Here is a 21014-nt window from a genome sequence, read left to right as displayed (position 1 = left end):
TTTGTGCTAGAAAACTAATGTTTGGGAATCTAAAATGTTTTTTGTACTGACTTGATCATGTAGAAGTCATAAAATAAAAAAAAAATCTATAACAAAGTCTGTACAAAAAAAAATAGGGTGCCTGAGACTTGCGAAGTATCCAATAATATAAGTAAATACTCATTGTCCATAGGAACACCTGTACGCCTACTCATTTATGAAGTTATCCAATCAGCCAGTCATGTTTCAGCAGCACAATGCATAAAATCATGCAGATATGCATTGCTGCTCAAAAGTTTGTGAACCCTTTAGAATTTTCTATATATCTGCATACATATGATCTAAAACATTAGATTTTCATGCAAGTTCTAAAAGATGATAAAGAGAACCCAGTTAAACAAATGAGACAAAAATATTATACTTGGTCATTTATATATTGAGGAAAATGATCCAATATTACATATCTGTGTGTGGCAAAAGTTTGTGAACCTCTAGGATTAGCAGTTAATTTGAAGGTGACATTAGAGTCAGTTGTTTTAAATCACTGGGATGATGTTCAGGTGTGAGTGAGCACCCTGTTTTATTTAAAAAACAGAGATCTATCAAAGTCTGATCTTCACAACACGTGTGTGGAAGTGTATCATGGCATGACCAAAGGAGATTTCTGAGGACCTCAGAAAAAGAGTTGTTGTTGATCATCAGGCAGGAATACGTTACAAAACCATCTTTAAAGAGTTTGGACTCCACCAGTCCACAGTCAGACAAATTGTGTACAAATAGAGGAAATTCAAGGCCATTATTACGCTCTAAGAGCAGGCTGTGTAATAGTCTGTGAGGTAATAAAGGAGCCAAGGTAACATTTAAGCAACTTCTCTCACATTGGTTAATGTTAATGTTCAGGAGTCCACCATCACGAGAACACTGAACAACAATGGTATGCATGGCAGGGTTGCAAGGAGAAAGTCACTGCTCTCCAAAAAGACCATTACTGCCCCTCTGCAGTTTGCTAAAGCTCACATGGTCAAGCCAGAAGGCTATTGGGGGAAAAAAAATTGTGGATAGATGAAAATAGAATTTTTGCTTTAATCCCTTTCGCCCTGACACTAGCGTTCATTCCGCCGATGGAATGGAAAACGACTTATCGGACATTTTCAATTAGTATAAACAAATGAATTATTGTATCACCGCAGTTCTGGTATAAGATTAGTCAGGACACTTGTGGCTTTCTGTGTGTACATTTTTGTCTGTGTGCTTAACTGCTAGTGAGCAGGGGGATGGGAAAGGGGCGGAGTTTGAGCTCCCTGCTGGGCAAACAATTCACACCTCTCCACAAAAACATTGAGACAGATAAATCGGATAGCACGACTAAAGCTTTTTTGATAGTAAAACACCGTATACAACTGCCACAATAAAATTATAACATTTAAATTAAAGATCGGACTTGTATAAACGTTTACTATCTTACCTACATAGATGAAAATCCAGTTCGCTCGCGGTTTTATAAATCATGCACATTTCCATCAGCTTTATTGAAGAAAACAAATGCAAAGTTCCATTTTTAGTCGCAAATGTCCTCTTCTAAATGCATTGTGTTTTGTATCCCACCCCTCTGGAATTTAGTAATTAGCCATAAACTAAACTGAGAGACCATCTAAAAAAGCTAATCTGCTTTGGCTATGATGAACAATCTGCCTCCTAAATTATATTCGGGCAGTCAAACTTGATTGACACCCACTTGGACCAATTGTAGATACTTCTTGCTTTCAAACAAGCCCAAACTCGACATGAAAGACCCCTCAGAGGCTGAGAAAATCAAACGCGTAATCAGCACAACCAAACATTTTACGCATGCGTCTTGAGTTGTGTGTCAGCGGTACAGGCCAATAAGCACAGCGCTACAGGGCCGTGCAGAGAAACTATCAGGAAATGGCAGCTCCGCTCTAGCGGTCTTCCTGCAAAACTTTATACAGCAAGTTTTTGCATGTTTGACCGTTTTTTCTGATCGCTAGTTTTCTACTGGTTTTTGCTCAGCGTGCGATTTATCGGCGTCTTATAGTGGCGGCCTGCTCCCGAGAAAGCCTGAATGCGTCACAGCTTCTGGAGCAGTTATTTCCGAGTGGCTCCTTTTTTTGAGGAAGACTATGTGGATTGAGTTGAGGGGCTCTATCTACCCCCAAAGAAGTCAGAGGAGAGGGGTCACTCGTGTGTCTATCATTTGAGCCATTCGGAGAGCAAGTACTCCTTCACCTGGGGCTCTGGCACTATTTTTAATAAACATTATATTTTATTAGTATGTTTCAGACTTTTGTGTGTGAAATTACGCATTGTGTAACAGAGTTCATGCTACTGCCATTTGTTTTCATTTTGTGCCATTTGGAGAGGTTTGGTGCCATTGGGAGAGGTTATTTTGTGCCTTTAAAAAAAAATTGCTATTTCTAGAAGTCTGCAATATTTAAAGGCTTTGTGCCATTTTTATAAGCTTTGTGCCATTTAGAGAGTGTTTGGTGCCATTTGGAGAGGTTTTGTGCCATTTTGGAGAGGTTTTTACCTGTATTTTGATAACCTTACACACAATTTTAGTGGTTAGAGATCTTCCTCATATTTTGGGTGTTCATGGACAAGTACTTGGGGCATCTTTCAGACCAGGAATGGGGTTGATATCAACATTTGCTGTAAAGATATAATATTTGTTTAAAAGTAAATATATTTTTTTAAATAATTAAAAAAAAAAATTCTGAATATATTGCCCCAGGTAGGCTAAGTCAAAGAAGAAATACTTGAAATAACTGCTAATTCTTAAAGTCTTAAGTGTCTACTTTCATATGAGCCATTAACCACTACTGTGGTGTGTGAGATCACAAAACAAATCAATGCTGAACACAGGTACCCCAAAACAGACAAAAATGCCATTTTTGGCTACCGGTAAAAGAGGTTAAACTAGAAGTGATCTGTTTGGGAAAGGAAAACACTGCATTCTAGCATGAGAACTTTATCCAATCTGTGAAACATGCTTGTGGTAGTGTCATGGTTTGGGCCTGTTTTGCTGCATCTGGGCCAGGACGGCATGCCATCATTGATGGGACCATGAATTCTAAGTTATACCAGCGAATTCTAAAGGAAAATGTCAGGACAACTGTCCGTGATCTGAATCTCAAGAGAAAGTTGGTCATGCATCAAGTCAACGACCATAAACCCACAAGTCGTTCTACCAAAGAGTGGTTAAAGAAGAATAAACTTAATGTTTTGGAATGGCCAAGTCAAAGTACTGACCTTAATCCAATAGAAATGTTGTCGAACAGGGTTGTCAAACTCATTTTAGTTCAGGGGCCACATACACCCTAATTAGATGTCAAGTGGGCCGGGCCAGTAAAATCATAGCATGATTACCTGTAAATAACATTAATTCCATGTTTTTCCCTTTGTTTTTGTGCAAAGAAGTACAAGTACATTAGGATAATCTTCATATTTAATGAAATATCCTTTTACAAAACAATCTGTACAACCTCAGATTTCTTAAGACGACACATGTGCATTTCAACCGGTCACAGTGTTTGTACAAATGCAAAAAACTTTAAGTCACAGGTATTTGGAACTGAAAAATATAGTATTACACTTTAATAGTTATGGCATTGCATGAACAATAGGATTCAACCAAACTCTTTTGTAGTGAAGCTGTTGACTAATATTAAATTGTACATTTTTTTTTAACTATTACTACAGCAATGATTCATTTTCACAGAACTGTATTCTTTAAGTGAAATCAGTGTCTGAAGCAGCATTTTAAAGGAGTTAGTCATGTCTAGACTACTTTTGTTTTTGCTCCTGAAACTTGGCATCTTTTGGTCTGTACAAGTGTATCAATATCAGGTGTTATGTCTTGAGTAGCAGCCAATCTCAGAATGTCATTTAAGTGTTTGTGTGTGAGCTTTGAGTGCAATTTTGTTTTATTGATGTTCTTTACTGAGAAAACTTGTTCACAAAGGTATGTTGTCCAAACATTTTTGCAGCCAGGGCTGTTCATTTGGGATATCCTGGCAAGAGATAATGATAAAATGTGTCTAAGCCCACTAAGGCAAATTTGCCCGAGTAGAAAATAGGGTAGACTACTCTGTAATGACAAACAGCAGAAGGCGCGTTGCTACCATCTGCTGTTTGGTCCCAGAGTTGTGCCGGGTCTTCTACTCTGACTAAAACAGTGTGCCCCTAGCAGATAATTTAGGAATAACATATTTTATTAAACATTTCTAGATCATGTCTTTTATGCATTTTTTTCACTTTCAGAATTCAGCCTGCGGGCCAGTTTGAACCCCCTAACGGGCCGGTTTTGGCCCGCGGGCCGTACGTCTGACACCCCTGTTGTAGAAGGACCCACCAACATCCCAGAGTTGAGGCTGTTCTGTACTGAGGAATGGGCTAAAATTCCTCTAAGCCAATGTGTAGGACTGATCAACAGTTACCGGAAACATTTTGTTGTAGTTATTGCTGCACAAGGGGGGTCGCACCAGATACTGAAAGCAAAAGTTCACATACTTTTGCTATTCACAGATATGTAATATTGTCATTTTTTTCAATAAATAAATGACCAAGTATAATATTTCTCCTTTGTTTAAATGGGTTCTCTTTATCAACTTTTAGGACTGTGAAAATTTAATGATGTTTTCGGTAATATTTATGCAGATATATAGAAAATTCTAAAAGGTTCACAAAGTTTCGAGTACCACTGTAGGTCAAGAGCTTCAGTTAATGTTCACATCAAACATCAGAATTTGTTAAAAGTGCTATCTCTGTGACCTTAATCATGGCATGGTTGGTGCAAGATGGGCTGGTATGAGTATTTCAGAAACTGCTGATCTCCTGAGATTTTCACACACAACGGTCTCTAGAGTTTACACACAATGGTGCAAAAAAACAGAAAGCATACTGTGTGTGGAGGGTCTGCAGGCTGAAACACCTTGTTGATGAGAGAGATCAGAGGAGAATGACCAGACTTGTCTGAACTTTCAGGAAGTCTATTGTCAAATAAGCACTCTTTACAGCCATGGTGAGCCGAAAAGTATCTCCGAATCCACAACACAGCAAACTTTGACGTGGATTGGCTACAGCAGTAGAAAACCATAGAATCTGAGGCTATTGTGGGCACAGACTCTCCAAAACTGGACAGGTGAAGACAAGAAAAAGACCAGGTGATTTATTTATTTATTTATTTATTTTTGCCTTTTTTCTTCCCATCCTCTTTATCTTCAAATGCCTAGTTTAGGTGAGCCTATTCCCATGATAGCCTCAAATTTCTGTTCTTGGCTGTCAGGAGTTGAACCTGATCTGGTATTTTCTGCTCTGAGATACTTTTCTGCTCACCACAGTGATTTTGTGATGTATCCTCCTTGGCAGCTTGAACCACTCTGGCCATTCTCCTTTCACTTCTCTTATCAACGAGGTACAAAACTGTCGTTCATTCAATGTTTCTTATTTTCGCACCATTCTGTGTAATCTCGAGAGAATGTTGTGTGTCAATCCCAGTAGATCAGCTTTTTCTGTAATACTCAAACCAGCCCATTTGGCACCAGCAACCATGTCATGGTTAAAGTCACAGAGATCACACTTTTTCCCCATTCTGATGCTTGATGTGAACATTAACTGAAGCTCTTGAACTGTATCTGCAAGCTTTTGTGCATTGTGCTGCTGCCACCTTATTGGCTGATCGGATAACCACGGACAGACTCAAAGATTAAGGCGCTGCTGCATCACAGAATTCGGAATTACGTAATTTTAAACTTGGTGTGTTTGAGATAAAAACTGATGAAAAAACGGGGGGGGGGTGTGAATGTGTACTTTTAATTTTTTAGCAGCTATCTTGCCAGCGAACAGTAGTGATCATGACTTTATGATGTATTTCCTTTCTCAAAACAGGTAATTGTATGTTACTGTCACTACTGTGCCTATATTGATTGATCTATAAACGATAGAGTTTAAAGTAATGGAGTGATTTTTTTTATTTACTGTTGACAATCAGAGCAGCCATGCTGACATGTCATATGCTGTACTCTGAGTTGAAAACCACCTTGAATTTGAGTAGGAATTTCGACATTGAGCATTTCTTTGTTTATTCCTATTGACCTTTGTTTGAGTTGGATGGTATTGTGGATAGGGCGCACAGTGGCTTAGTGGTTAGCATGTTCGCCTCACACCGCCGGGGTTCGATTCCCGCCGGGAATGAAGAAGGTGAAAGCGGTAGGAGATGGATGGATGGATGGATGGATGGTATTGAGGATAATGTAGAAAACCAGTGAAAATAGACTGAATTGTTAACAAAAGAAGTCAAAAGGCAAAAAAACGTTTACATATTTATAAACAAACATTTGACTGAACATCATGTATTATGATGAATATCGATATGCACATTATTCAAGGCGTTTTCCCTTTTGTATTAAATTGATATATTTGTGTTTGTGTGTGTAGTGTGGTGGAAGCTGAAAGGATAGCTAAACCCCAAATGAGGTCTTACAATGAGTCCCAGAAATCTCAGAAAACTGTGAAATCCATGATTGAGACAAAAAGTGGAGACAAAAGCAAGGAGTCTATTGGCAAGAAGAATAAACATAACAGGAAAGAAGGTGAGCTTTTTAATAGCCATTTATGCTGTCATAGAAAATTTACTGCATGACCCATGCTGATGTGAACATGGACTCTCTTAAAATACACAAACATAAAAAATACATATTTTGTTATAGGATTCTGCTCATTACAAAAATACATTACAGTTCAAGGGGTACAAATATAAATGTAAGCTTATAAAGTTTTGTAGCTACCAGTTTTCCTCAATTGAAATTAGTCTCTTTTGCAAATATGTTAACCACAAATTAAGTTATATAACATTTAATACCACAGTGAATCTGATTGGTCAAAGGTGTGCATTAAGGTATATATTACCTCACTGTTTGGATAGTAGTTCTCTCTGTAACGTAAACTAGGGGTGGGTGATATGACAATTTTAGATTGTGAACAATTAAATTATCCACTTTTTTTTTTTTTTAATAACAGAGAGCTCATGTGTATTGTGATGATACACTGTCAGTTTCTGAGACATGGCATCCCAAGTTTTCTGTTTTCTGTTTTATGAACCGACTTTACTTGGTAGTTCAGCATTTGCCCTCCCTGACTGATACAGGAACAAACCAATAATAGCCAAGAGTAGGTGGTTCCATAGCTTACATCTTCATTTTGTTCACAACCCACAGTAGTATGGGCTGACAAAACAGAGGAGTTGGTCCTTAAAAATATCAACATCAATTATATGGAACTTGTGGATTTTAAATGATGGACATGGCACAGACAATGGTTGTTTGCAAAATATGGAAAGGCAAGCTTGACAAATCTTGGAAAAAACTTCAAGAAACCATCCCAAAGAGTGTGCCGAAATCCAGATAACATGGGGAGAACACGTGAGCGTAATAGCACCTCTGTCCGAAACAGAGCTGAAGTATACAAATGCGTATGATATAGGCACCCCCTTTATAAGAAAACAAGTAAGCACTGGAATGAATTACATGACAATTTACCTGGTTAAGGATATAATACCCATGAAACTGCTCGCAAATATTTTTCAGACACTGCTATTCCTCAGCTGTACACAGAAAGGTAAGAGAAGTATATAGTAGAATTCAAAACAATGAACCATAAAGGGGGGGACAAATTCTGAAGCGTGATGTGTACATACTCCCTAAGACATATGAGAGGATACATGATACGAGCATGTTAACTGAATGATGTCTGTGCTGTGACACCAGAGTTTTATTCCCCGTTCATTCTCTATGGGGCATAACGTGCGTTTTTGGCCACCTGCATGAAAAGTACACTTGGGAACGCTAAGAAAAGTAATAGCACACATCTCCCAATGGGGCTACATGTTTGAGGTATGTTTTGTGAGTGTGACGCGAACAGTGCAGGACTAGTTATGCACCGAAAAAGTGTCCAGCTGGTGTCTCAACAATATTCTGACCAAGCTCGAAGCCATTTGGGTAAATATAAAGAAGACTAAGTGACACACTACCTGCTGCCATTTGGTGATGCTAATGATTGTGTGTGTCAGATGAGTTTTTGAGTATGTTAAGAGCTCCAAAACCCCCCGAAACCTTGAAAAAAATTTGTCATTTTGAAAGTTGTCTGGCTTGATGACAATATATGTGCCGAATTTGGTGAAGGTAAAACTGACCTCACCACTTTAGTCAAAATTGGGAGATTCAGAGCCCCCCTCCACGTCCATGTCTTAGCGCTTGCCTGTTCCTAAGAGCTGACACCCCTGACGTGTGCAGAGTTTCATAACATTTTGAGAGCCTCAAAAACACCAGAAAGGTGTATTTGTATTTGATTCATTACCATGGCAACACTAAGATGTCAAAAATCCAGAAGTTTGAAGCGATTCAGGTAAATATAAGAGAATTATTGCAAAGTCTGTTGTACTTCATACACTTCCTGCGGACGGGTGGTGGCGCTATGACTGACTCAGTATTCACATCCATGTCAGCCCCCAGTACCAAACATGCAGCTCAAGTTTGATCTAAATCACTCATTGCAGGCAGAAGATATGAGACACTTCCTTTTCTCTTTAATTGCCATAAATTTATTGCCTTGCCATGGCAAAACCAATCAAGATATCAAAAATCCTTTTGCAATTCAACTTCAATGTGTTGCCATAATTTTTTTCCATGTTTGGTGACCATCATATGAATCTCCTAGGAGGAGTATTTAAAAATGCAGAGCCTACAATTAAAAAATAAAAATAAAATCTGCATTAAATCCAAAATGGCAGCCTTCCTTTTGGGTGGAGCTAATGACTGTCAAATTGAAAGTTGTCTGGCTTGGTGAGAATAATATATTTACTGAGTTTGGTGACTTGGTAAAACTGACCCCACCACTTTTTGAGTAAGTTTGGTGACAATCACATGAATCCTCTAGGAGGAGTATTTAAAAGCTTACCGCATGCACTTTTCACCAAAACCAAAATGACTGACTTCCTGTTGGGTAGAGCTAATGATGTCAGCATGAAAGTTGTTTGGGTCCATGAGAACAATACAGATGTGGCCTTTATGAATGCCTGTTTTTTCACGCGGTTTCATGTGATTCAGCACGTGTGATCACTCTGTACACTGCAGGTACACTTGGTATTTGTTGTGCTTCACATGATAAACGCCAGGTGGCGTTTGGTGCAACACACAGTACAACAAAAAAATTCCATGTGTGTTCGAATGGTTGACATAAAAATATTACGTTTCTCATCAAAACTTATGATGAACCTAATGAGCGTGAACATGATCAAGTCAAGTAGTACAGCTAGAATAACTGTATTTGAAATAACTGGGCTACTGCATGTGTACTAGATTAGCGCAGCAGAAACATGCAGGGTGTAGTATGCAAGCAAGGGATTCAAGCCTCAGCTCAGTTTAGTGTGTTTATTTAATGAGCATTTTCTTTTTTTCCACTGTAGAATGTTGTTTCTTACCAGAGGAAACTTTTATTCTTTCTTTAGATTAAAAGTTTTATTGTTTTAAAAAAAACTGGTTTGAAGTGAACGCAGAAGTCCACACACTGGGAGGGACGCCCTGTGAATTTACTTAATTCAAATTCGTACATCGGTTCCACAATATTGTATTGAGTTACATTAACATAATTTGTTTTCTTAATCTAAGAAAAAAAACAAAAGTTTCCATTGGCAAGAAAGGAGCAGATGAAATTCATTCAACGTTACTTTGAGGAACTTTCTACAGTGGAGAAAAGAAAACGCTCATTAAGTAAACACACTAAACTGGGCTGAGGCTTGAACGCTGGCGTATTACACCCTGCATGTTACCATTGTATACGGTATACATGCTGTAACCACGTTAATTTAAATACTATAGTTATTGTACCTGCACTACTTGACTGGATCCTGCTCACTCTTGTAATTAGAAACTTGTTTTAAATTAGGTTTATCATAAGTTTCGAGTAGAAACATAATATTTTTATGTAAACCATATGTAATATTTTTTCTTAAATCTAACCGACCACACACTTCATTTTTTTCAGTCTTGACAACGTTTAATGTGCTCTGCTGCTTGTTGCGAAACGGTTCTGAGAGAGGTTCACAGATCTGCGGGCCAAGCACAAGCAGATAATAGGCTTCAGTACAAGAAACAGCACTGTTTAGTTTGTAAAATAATACATGCTGTATACAGTATATGTCCTGGCAGAAATACTGTATTCTACTAGCAAGCCGTGTTTATTAAAATGAAACATCACCCTACTGGTCTTGTCTGTCCTGTGCCCGCAGCATGCGCGTGATTCTGCGAGAAACTACATGAAATCGTAGAATTTGGGGAAATATTGTCAACCAGTGGGCAGTGGTGGCTTGGGGGTTAAGGCTCTGGGTTACTGAATGGAAGGTCAGGGGTTCACGCACCTGTACTGCCAAGCTGCCACTGTTGCGCCCTTAACCCTCTCTGCTCCAGGTGCCCTGCGGTCTGACCCCCGCTTTCTAACATGCTGGGATTTGCGAAGAAAGAAAGAAATTTCACTATGTATATATGATCAATAAAGACTCGTTATCGTTATCAATCAAATTGCAGCAACTAACCAACTTATTTGTTCCCCCAAAAACTTTGGTGAGGGCATGCATTGATTCTGGAAATTTATTACTATCGTGGCCTTTGACAGTAATATCTTATGATGACGCACTATTTCATAGAAAGGTAACAAAATCGGCAAGTTTAGAGACTGTGTTAGTGGAAGGAGAGTATCGAGTTGTCAAAGGTCAGGAAGCCTGGTTGAGTCTGGATCAGAGATCTAAAGAAGTTCATCACAGCTGCCAGCTAGTTTCAGACTAAGCCAAAATACTTTGTGGAAAGCAAAGTTACTGATACAAAACTTAAAGAAAAGAAAGTAGCTGAAGGCTGGACAGAAAGACAAAACAAGGTGACACTAACAAATGAGACTTCACTGCTGCCAGCTCAATGGTTCAGTTGGTCATGGTGTTTTTAACCCCTTTTGGCTACCCCAGCACTCTAGGGGTTCCAACCAATCAGAGATTGTCTTTAGGATAACTAGTGGATAGATTGTCGTCACCTTTTGGGTCACATACTTGCTCGCTCTTTGTGTTAATCGGGTACTTATTCTTCTAATAAAATTACAACGTGAATTATTAAGATATGTTGTCCACCAACATTCTGGAAATGTAACAGCCAACACACACACCACTGTCAATGGTTTTAATGTTATGGCTGATTCGTGTATATATTAGCAGATATATGCAGCATATCAAATTTCAGTTTGTTGTGACCTTATGGTTCCTGAGAAACAGTTATCTCACTTTAGCACTGTCCCCTGTGTATGACCATGCACCAAACTTTGTAAATGATTTCAGAGTTTTGTCCTCTATATGCTTTTTAAGCTTCTTGAGAATCCATACAGTCATGAGTTGAGACATGTTGTTTGCAGATTTCAAAGTATTATGGATTACTTAAGATTCACACTTATGAATAATTTGACACTAGTTTGTGTGGATAGGGCTAACACTAGGTAGGGCCTACATTTGCTCTCAAAACAGCCTCTGTTCTTTGTGCCATGGATTCCACAGGATGTTGGAAACATTCCTTTGAGATTTTGGTCCCTGTTGACATGATTGCATCGTGCAATTCCTACAGATTTACAGGTGCCCGTTCATGCTGCAGATCTTCTGTTTTAACACGGTTGTTTTATTGGATCCAGATCTGGTGACTGGGAAGGTCTTCGAAGAGCTTTGAACTCATGAAAGCAGTTTGAGACGACTTTTTTGCTTTGTGACATGGTGCATTATGGTGCCATTAGAAGATTGGTAAATTGTGGCCATAACATGCTCAGCAACAATACTCAGATAGGCTGTGGAATTAAAATGATGGATGATTGGTATTAACAGGCCCAAAAGTGTGCCAAGAAAACATTCCCCACACCATTGCACCATCTCCTCCAGCCTGAACTGTTCATACAAGGCAGGCTGGGTCATGGATTCATGCTGTTGGTACCAAATTCTGACCCTACCATCTGTGTGCCTCAGCAGAAATTGGGATTCATCAGACCAGGCTACACTTTTCCAGTTTACAACTGACCACTGTTGGTGAGCCTGTGCCCACTGCAGCCTCAGCTTTCTGTTCTTTGGCTGACAGAAGTGGAACCCGACATGGTCTTCTGCTGTTGTAGCCCATCTGCCTCAAGGTTTGGCGTGTTGTGCATTCTGAGATTCTTTTCTGATCACCACAATTGTACAGAGTGGTTATCAGTTATTGTAGCCTTTCTGGTAACGTGAAACATAAAAATTGTCCAGTCTCTGCCATTCTACATTGACCTTTCTCATCAACAAGGTGTTTCTGTCCAAAACACCCCCCAAAAAACTGCCGCTCTCTGGATATTTTCTCTTTATTGCACCATTCTGAGTAAATTCCAGAGATTGTTGTCTGTTGTGCCTAAAAAGCCCAGGAGTTTAACAGTTATAGAAATACTCAAACCAGCCCGTCTGGCACCAACAATCATGCCACGGTCAAAATCACTGAAATGACATTTTTCCCCATTCTGATGGTTGATGTGAACATTACCAGAAGCTGCTGGTCTGTTTCTGTATGCTTTTGTTCATTGCAATGCTGCCACATGTTCGGCTGATTAGATAATTGCATGAATTATGCATACTGTTGTTCCTGTTCTCAGTGAGCTTAGAAATATCACTCGCATTAAAACACAATTTATGTCATGAGGCCAACACTGGAGTATAATGTTCCCATACTTTAAAGGAGGTTCTTCTCTGTTGTAAAGTGCTGTCATTTCCATCAAATGGTTTTTAGTCTAAATGAAGTGACATAGTGCACCACAGCATGCTTTATAACACAGATCAACTAATCGTTAATGAAATTCAATGTCAACAATTTTAATAAAATTGTATTAATTTTGTCAATTAGTTGTTGCAGCCCTAATCAAAACATACAAAAAATGTAAATAGAAAAGTTTTTTATTTTTTTATTTTTTTTTATTATTTTTTTTTAATAAAAGCTGTGTTGGATGTCAGATTATTGGTGATTTTATTGTTTTTGCCATATTGTTTTGCTATTAGACATATGTGTAATACTAGGCATATGGTATCATGATAACCCTAGACCAGAGTGCTATGCCTCATCTTGATAATCAGCAGGAGCAGGAGGTGGAGACCAAGTTGAGCCATCTCAGGCCAGCTCTAAGAAGGCAGTGGAGAATAGGAATCAGGGCCTGAGCCAGGAGGAGGTCATTCAGAAGAATCGTGCTGAGTTCATCCGCAGGCAAGCAGGTGGACGAACAGAAAAGTCTAAGTATGTACATCTCAGTTATATTCAAAGTATTATCTTGTGCTGCTGTTATCAAAGGAGTAGGTGAATTTCCATCTGCTTATTGAAAATAGGAAGGAATACCAACTTACTTAATAATTCATTCATTAATTATTAAGGAATAAAACTTCATAGTCAACAAAAAAAAATAAAAACACCAATAAACTTTTTTTTTATTACTACAACATAGTCATGACAAAAAGAAAGCACACCCTCCTTCAATTCTTTGTATTTATTTATCAGTGACTAGATAACAATTGTGGTCTTCAAAAACAGCTATAAACAAACAAATAAGCTCAGGGGCCTGTACCATGAAGGTAGGTGAACAAACTCAAGGTTACGGGATTAGTTTCGAGTTGATAAAACCAATCCAGTCAGGCCTTATTGGTACCATGATGCTGGTTATGAACTTTCTCTGTCAACTCAGGTTTTGATCCTTAAGCTATGATTAGCCCATGAACAACCAGTAGCAATCAACATGGAAAAAAGCAGCTGTATCTGAGTATCATATGTAGAAATATGAGGAATTTAAACCTACATTAACCTACAATAAATGCACTGTTGCAGCTGCGAAAGCTTGGAGTCATTTCTGGTGGAACATTGCTGATTATGTAAATGTCCAAGTTTACATTTATAGGTTCCAATTGAGAATAAATGGCTTGAAAACTTATAACCCCAACATATTTCATGTAATTTCATTTAATATCAGTGTAAATAGTTTAAATTAAATATTTAAAAATAAATATAAATTTGTGAAAATATATTAGGACAGGAATAATGACTCGGCGCATGCGTTAGCTGCGACGGTGCGTTGTGTGTGCATTTGTTGTTGCTTGTCTGTTTGTCTACGGCTGAATTATCATGGGTAATTGGACAAGTTGGATTTGGATTATTTCTATAACTACATGGATTGTTAGTGACTGCGCTGCTTGGACTATTCAATTAAATGATGTCAGAGCGAGGAATGGACTCGCCTATTCATGGAGGAATTTCTACTCCTTTGTAACTCTATCCACTGCCAACTGAACTAATCTATCGCCATTCCGCTGGATATAACACTAACAACTGGCTTAAAGAAGGCGGCTAGGAGGGGTGCATTGCAGACTTGGAAGCCGTCCTTTTAAACCTCCACTACCCTCAATCGTCCTTTCAAACGTTCGTTCATTGAAAAACAAAATGGACTTATCGCATGCGAAATGTCTCAGAGATATATTGTTCAGGGAGGCATGTGTTCTCGCTTTGACAGAGTCCTGGTTGGATAAATCTATCCCGAATACCGAGGTTAGCCTGGATGGTTTTGAGATCTTTCGGGCAGACAGAATCAGTAATTCGGGGAAAGAGTGTGGAGGTGGTGTGTGTATGTACATCAACTCGCGGTGGTGTACTAACATCAAAGTACACTGGAAATCTTGTAATCCGGACCTGGAGCTACTCACCCTGTTCTCCCATGCCTTTTACATCCCCAGGGAGCTCTTGACTGTTGTGCTTAGCTGTGTTTATGTTCCACCAACTGCTAATGGCAAGGCATCGACGGAGCAGATAGCGCATAGTGCACAGACTATGCTCAGCAAATACCCGGATGCTCCAGTACTACTTCTTGGAGACTTCAACAGCTGTCGGCTGGATTACGCATTGCCAGCCTTCAATCAATATGTAGATTTACCAACAAGATTTAATAAAACTATAGATTTATGTTACAGTAATATCCCGGATCAACTCATCTCTAAAATGTCTTTTCCACAAGAGAAAACTTGCCTTTAAGCAAAAGGACTTTGCTGGTCTCAAAATCATACAGCAGGACATCAAAACTTAAATATTCAAGGCTAAAAAGAAGTATAAAAACAAAGAGGAGCAGGACTTTGCAAATATGAACATCAAACAGGCTTTTCAGCGAGTCAGGTCTCTTACTGGACAAGCCGTTAAACAGACTGTCTCTGTACCAGATCCCACCACCTTTGCTGATAATCTTAATAATTTCTATGCCTGTTTTGATACCTCTGATTTTTCAGCAGAGTGTGATAGCCTTTTGGATTCTTTGCCTTCTCAAGAGCTGGATTATGAGTCCTTTCTAACTAAGCAGGATGTATATTTCCAGCTTATTATGTGCAAACTGAATAAGGCTCCCGGGCCAGATGGAATTTCAGGTCGGGTCTTGAAAAACTGCGCTCTGGAATTAACCCCCATTCTTCATTCTCTTTTTCTTCAATCACTTTGTACTTCAACAATACCAGTCACATGGAAAACATCAGTTGTTATTCCTGTTCCCAAAAAACCTCATCCAACAGAGTTAAATCATTACTGCCCGGTATCATTAACTTCAATCATAATGAAATGCTTTGAGAAAATGGTTCAAAACATTATGCTTCCATATGTTTCACCCTTTTTGGATTGCCTCCAATTTGCATATAATCAGAAGAGAGGTACAGAGGATGCAGTGGCTTGTCTCTTGCACTGTCTACTTCAACACCTGGATATTCCTGGAAACTATGCCAGACTTCTTTTCATTGACTTTAGCTCCACGTTTAACTCAATTCAGCGTCATCAGGTAATCCCATCACCACTAGTACACTGGATTTATAATTTTCTTTCTAATAGACCACTAGTGGTAATGGTGGACAATGCATTATCACCCACTATTGTTCTCAACACTGGTGCCCCTCAGGGGTGTGTAATTAGTCCACTTGTTTATATTCTCTATATAAATGACTGTCAGAGTCCAGTCACCACCACTCATTACTTTAAATATGCAGACGATACTGCCATTCTTGCATTGCTTAATAAGGACAATGATTCTTTTTTGGACTATCAACACTCCATAGCACATTTTACATGGAGTGATGGCAATTTTCTCCACCTTTTAATATCAAAAAGTCTAAGGAACTGTTTTTTAGCTCTTTCAGAACACTGACCCATCCTTCCAGTATTAACGGAGAGATGGTTGAAAGTGTGGAGCATTTCAGATATCTGGGCATTACATTGGATAAACATCTGAACTTCAGTCAGCACACTCTAGGTATTTACAAATGCTGTCAACAGAGACTCACAGTTATTCGTAAATTTAACCCTCTTACCCCTTAGTTCCCACAGTATTATGTCCCACAACCCTATATTCCCCATAGAAACAGCATGCCAACCCTGAGTTCTCGGGCCAAAATTGGCCCCAAAATCAACATTTTAATTTTAACATTTTTAGGCCTTGAAACAACTTATAATAATGTATTTGTGTAATATTACTTTGAAAATCAAGCAGTTCAATGTTTTTACTCCACTTAGAGCACAATTCTTAACTAGAGAAATTACGAAAAATGCTCGCTAAAATCCTTATACTCCTTTAGAAGTACCATACAAGCATCAGCGTGGTCAATGCCTTTTGAATACATGCATTTAAGTGCCAAAAGTCAACTTTCTGGTGATAATCAGACCAGCAGGTACTGTTTTCACGAATGCACAGAAATTGTCACGTTATAACTCCAAACCCCTGCAGTGTCAGTCGCACTGGTTGATGCTGAAGATGAAGACGGATCAGGGTCTGAATCATGAGAGCTTGCGTCACTATAAGTTTCGGTTTCAACATCACCTGAACTTTCACTGCTGTCACTATCTGGAATCCTTGCTCTCGCCTGTGTAACTGTGTATGTTTTCTTTTTTTTTTTTCTTCACTGTTTTAGATGTACCTGTGTTCACTGTAGGTGTAACTTTAGCTGGAACACAATTAGCTTTTCGCTTTGGCATTTTTAGTTAACTTATACTATTACACCAATATTCACGCTTGGATCATCTTCATTGTAATGACAGTGCAATGTCGTAATCACGTCATGACGTCATCAACCTTCCAGGTCAAAAAATAATAATTAAATAAGTAAGGAATCATAGCAGAGAAATGCCGGTACACCGGCCTTACGGGGACAGTGTTTACACTGTAAAGCTGCTATATCGGCCTTACGGGGATTTGGCATGGACGACAAAGCCGGTATATCGTCCTTACGGGAATAGGTCAAAGACGGGCATGCCGGCTTTTCGGCCTTACGGGGTAAGAGGGTTAAATATCTGTCTGTTCAGCCTAGTCTGCTTCTTCTTCTTACCGAAGTATTATTGAACCGGTTCTTATGTGTGGTGCCATTTGTTTTTTCCATGTGCTTACAGTAACCAATAAGAACAAACTCTTGAAAATAACTAATTTAGCAAAAAAATTATTGGTATTCCCACCCCCAATTTATCGGACTGTGTCAGTTCATATACGCTCCGGAAGGCACACACAATTTTGAATGACCCAGACCACCCAATTTATCAATATTTCAACCCCATTCTTTCTGGCCGCAGGTACAGACTACCCATGTGCAGAAAGGCCAGCTATAGTAGGAGTTTTGTTCCTATGGCTATACGAGCGTTAAACACATACAGTATCTCACAAAAGTGAGTACACCACTCTCACATTTTTGTAAATATTTGATTACATCTTTTCATGTGACAACACTGAAGAAATGACACTTTGCTACAATGTAAAGTAGTACAGCTTGTGTAACAGTGTAAATTTGCTGTCCCCTCAAAATAACTCAACACACAGCCATTAATGTCTAAACCGCTGGCAACAAAAGTGAGTACTCCCCTAAGTGAAAATGTCCAAATTGGGCCCAAAGTGTCAATATTTTGTGTGGCACCATTATTTTCCAGCACTACCTTAATCCTCTTGGGCATGGAGTTCACCAGAGCTTCACAGGTTGCACTGGAGTCCTCTTCCACTCCTTCATGACGACATCACGGAGCTGGTGGATGTTAGAGATATTGTGCTCCTCCACCTTCTGTTTGAGGATGCCCCACAGATGCTCAATAGGGTTAAGGTCTGGAGACATGCTTGGCCAGTCCATCACCTTCACCCTCAGCTTCTTTAGCAAGGCAGTGGTCGTCTTGGAGGTGTGTTTGGGGTTGTTATCATGCTGCAATACATGCTGGGATCATGCTCTGCTTCAGTATGTCACAGTAGTTGGCATTCATGGTTCCCTCAATGAACTGTACCTCCCCAGTGCCGGCAGCACTCCTGCAGCCCCAGACCATGACACCCCCACCACCATGCTTGACACCATCTGAACCAAATAAGTTTATCTTGGTCTCATCAGACCACAGGACATGGTTCTAGTAATCCATGTCCTTAGTCTGCTTGTCTTCAGCAAACTGTTTGCAGGATTTCTTGTGCATCATCTTTAGAAGAGGCTGGCCAAGCATGTATCCAGACCTAAACCCTATTGAGCATCTGTGGGGCATCCTCAAACGGAAGTTGGAGGAGCACAATATCTCTAACATCCACCAGCTCCGTGACTGCTGTAGGGATGAAGGACCTGCGGTAGCGCTCTTTCTTGCACTGAGGGTGCAGCAGTCTGCTGCTGAGGGAGCAGCTCAGGGAACCTAGTATCACATACAGGGGGGTGAGAGAAATTGCTCAGGATAGACACCATCTTAGCTAACATCCTCCTCTCCCCCACCACCTCTATGATGTCCAGAGGGTAGACCGGGACAGAGCTAGCCCTCTTAAACAGTTTGTTGAGATGTTTCCTGTCCCTCTCTGTGCTCCCAACTCCCCAGGAAACTACTGCATAGAAGATAGCAGATGTCATAGAAAGTTTTAAGCAGGGTCCTGCACACACCAAAAGACCTCAGTCTCCTCAGCAGGTGGAGATGCCTTTGGCCTTTTTTGTACAGGACATCTGTGTTTGTGGACCAGTTCAGTTTATTGTTGAGGTGAACACCCTGGAATTTATGTCTCCACCTTCTTGATGTCAATACCTTTGGATGCTCACCGGCGTAGACGACTATCATTTCCTTTGTCTTGCTGGCGTTGAGGCAGAGGTGGTTTAATTCACACCAGCTTTGAGCTCTGGAGTCACCCAGGGTTTGTTGTTGGAAAAACACAGAACCTTCTTCTTAGGCACGGTGTTCTCCACACAGAAATTAATGTAGTCCGTTACACAGTGAGTAAGACTGTCAATGCTCTCTCCGTGCGAACTACAGAGCATTTCCCAGTCTGTAGACTCAAAACAGTCTCTTAATGCCTCACTGGTTTCCTCAGAACATTTTCTCATATACCTTGTGATTGGAGGTTGTTTATTCACCAAAGGTATGTAGACAGACAGCAGATGGACCAGGTTGTGATCTGAGCGGCCAAGCTGGGGAAGTGGTGAAGAACTGTATGCATCTTTTGTGTTTGCGTACAGCAGATCCAATGTTTTATTGCCCCTAGTGTGGCATTTAACATACTGTGTGAAGTTGGGGAGAGTTGAGGACAGGGGGCATAATTAAAGTCTCCGGAGATGAGAAGGCGGGACTGTGGGTGCGATGTCTGCAGGTGTGTGTTACGACCCCGATCTAGGGTCAAGGTGTACCATAAAAGAAAGTATAAACAAAAATAATAGAGGTAACACACGTCTTTCAAAATCTTTGAAATCTTACAAATTTAATGACTACAAGAAAAGAAGAAAACAGTGTGAAATAGCTCACATACCACTGTGGCGTCAGCCAAGTGGGGGATGTAGACAGTTATCGCGATGATGTGCGAGAACTCCCTCGGCAGGTAATATGGCCGCATGCTAACCGCTAGCAACTCAATATTCTTAGTGCACCGCTGCTCTTTAACCCTGATATGCCCAGGGTTACACCATCTCTCATTCACAAACATCGCTAATCCCCCACCCTTCCTCTTACCGCTGTCCTTTGCTTTCCTGTCTGCTCTCAAGTTGAAATCTGTCCAGTGTAACCAGTGAATCCGTACTGAGATCGTTCAACCACATCTCCGTGAAGCACATGATGCTACACTCCCAGTACTGGTTAGCGCTGTTAGCTCTTCCATCTTATTGGAGAGAGATCTCACATTCCCCATAATAAAGAACAGAATGTACGGTTTGTGCTGTTTTTCTCTAAAGTAGCCTCAGGTAGATTTAGTGCAGTTTTACAAGGAGACGAGCCAGAAGTTTTAATGAGCATCTTGCAGAACCAGCCACGGTTCTTCTGGAGACTGTCGCACTTGCTTCTTATTTTTGCAGCAAAATCCAGCAGCCATCATTGTGGGGTTTTTTTTTGATCATAGAATTTTTTTTGAACATTTACATTTTACATAACACCCCACCCAACAACCCCAACAAACAACTGCAGCCAAAACCAAAAGAAAGGGGGAAACAAAAAACAATACAAACAACCAGAGGAAAAAACAAACCCCCCAAAACCCAAAACAACAACAAAAAAGGGGTAAGATGATCAGGAATTATAGTCTACCACTCCTCAATCCACCACCAGGGTGCATGCATCATTGAAGTAGGTAATAAATTGTGCCCATTTTCCCAAAAATGATTCACCCCTGCCTCTGATGTTATACTTGATTTTTTTCAAGTTTTAAAAAGAAGATTTGCAAACATATGACTGAGGTTACAGGGCCATCATTGCTTTTTGTCTGAAAAGTGGTCTCTCACCACTTAATATGCTGCTTTCTTTGATGATATACAAACATTTTTCTGTAACATTTAAATGTAGGAGTCGTAAAATAAAAATCTATAACCGTCTGTCCTATAAATAAATAAATAAATAAATAAATAAATAAAAATAAAATAAAAAAACCCAATAGGGTGCCTAGGACTTTTGCATAGTACTGTGTGGGTGTGTGTGTATGTGTGTGTATATATATTTTTTATATATATATAT

General features: G+C 39.7%; 1 protein-coding gene across 3 annotated transcripts in view; it reads left to right on the top strand.

Annotated features, from left to right (window-relative positions):
• The window catches only part of srpra (SRP receptor subunit alpha), a 115518-nt gene that overhangs the window by 25767 nt on the left and 68737 nt on the right, over positions 1–21014 (top strand). For 2 of the 3 annotated variants that reach the window (XM_053678009.1, XM_053678007.1), the window contains exons 4-5: positions 6436–6590; positions 13160–13316. In XM_053678009.1, coding sequence (XP_053533984.1) covers positions 6436–6590; positions 13160–13316 — 312 coding nt within the window. The remainder of the gene's footprint in view (positions 1–6435; positions 6591–13159; positions 13317–21014) is intronic. The other variant, XM_053678008.1, reaches the window with a different exon arrangement.

Source organism: Ictalurus punctatus, chromosome 4 (assembly GCF_001660625.3).
Source record: "Ictalurus punctatus breed USDA103 chromosome 4, Coco_2.0, whole genome shotgun sequence".
In the NCBI taxonomy this organism is placed as follows: Eukaryota; Metazoa; Chordata; class Actinopteri; order Siluriformes; family Ictaluridae; genus Ictalurus; species Ictalurus punctatus.
The sequence above is the reverse complement of the archived record's forward strand: the minus strand, read 5'-3'. Positions and strand labels throughout refer to the sequence as shown.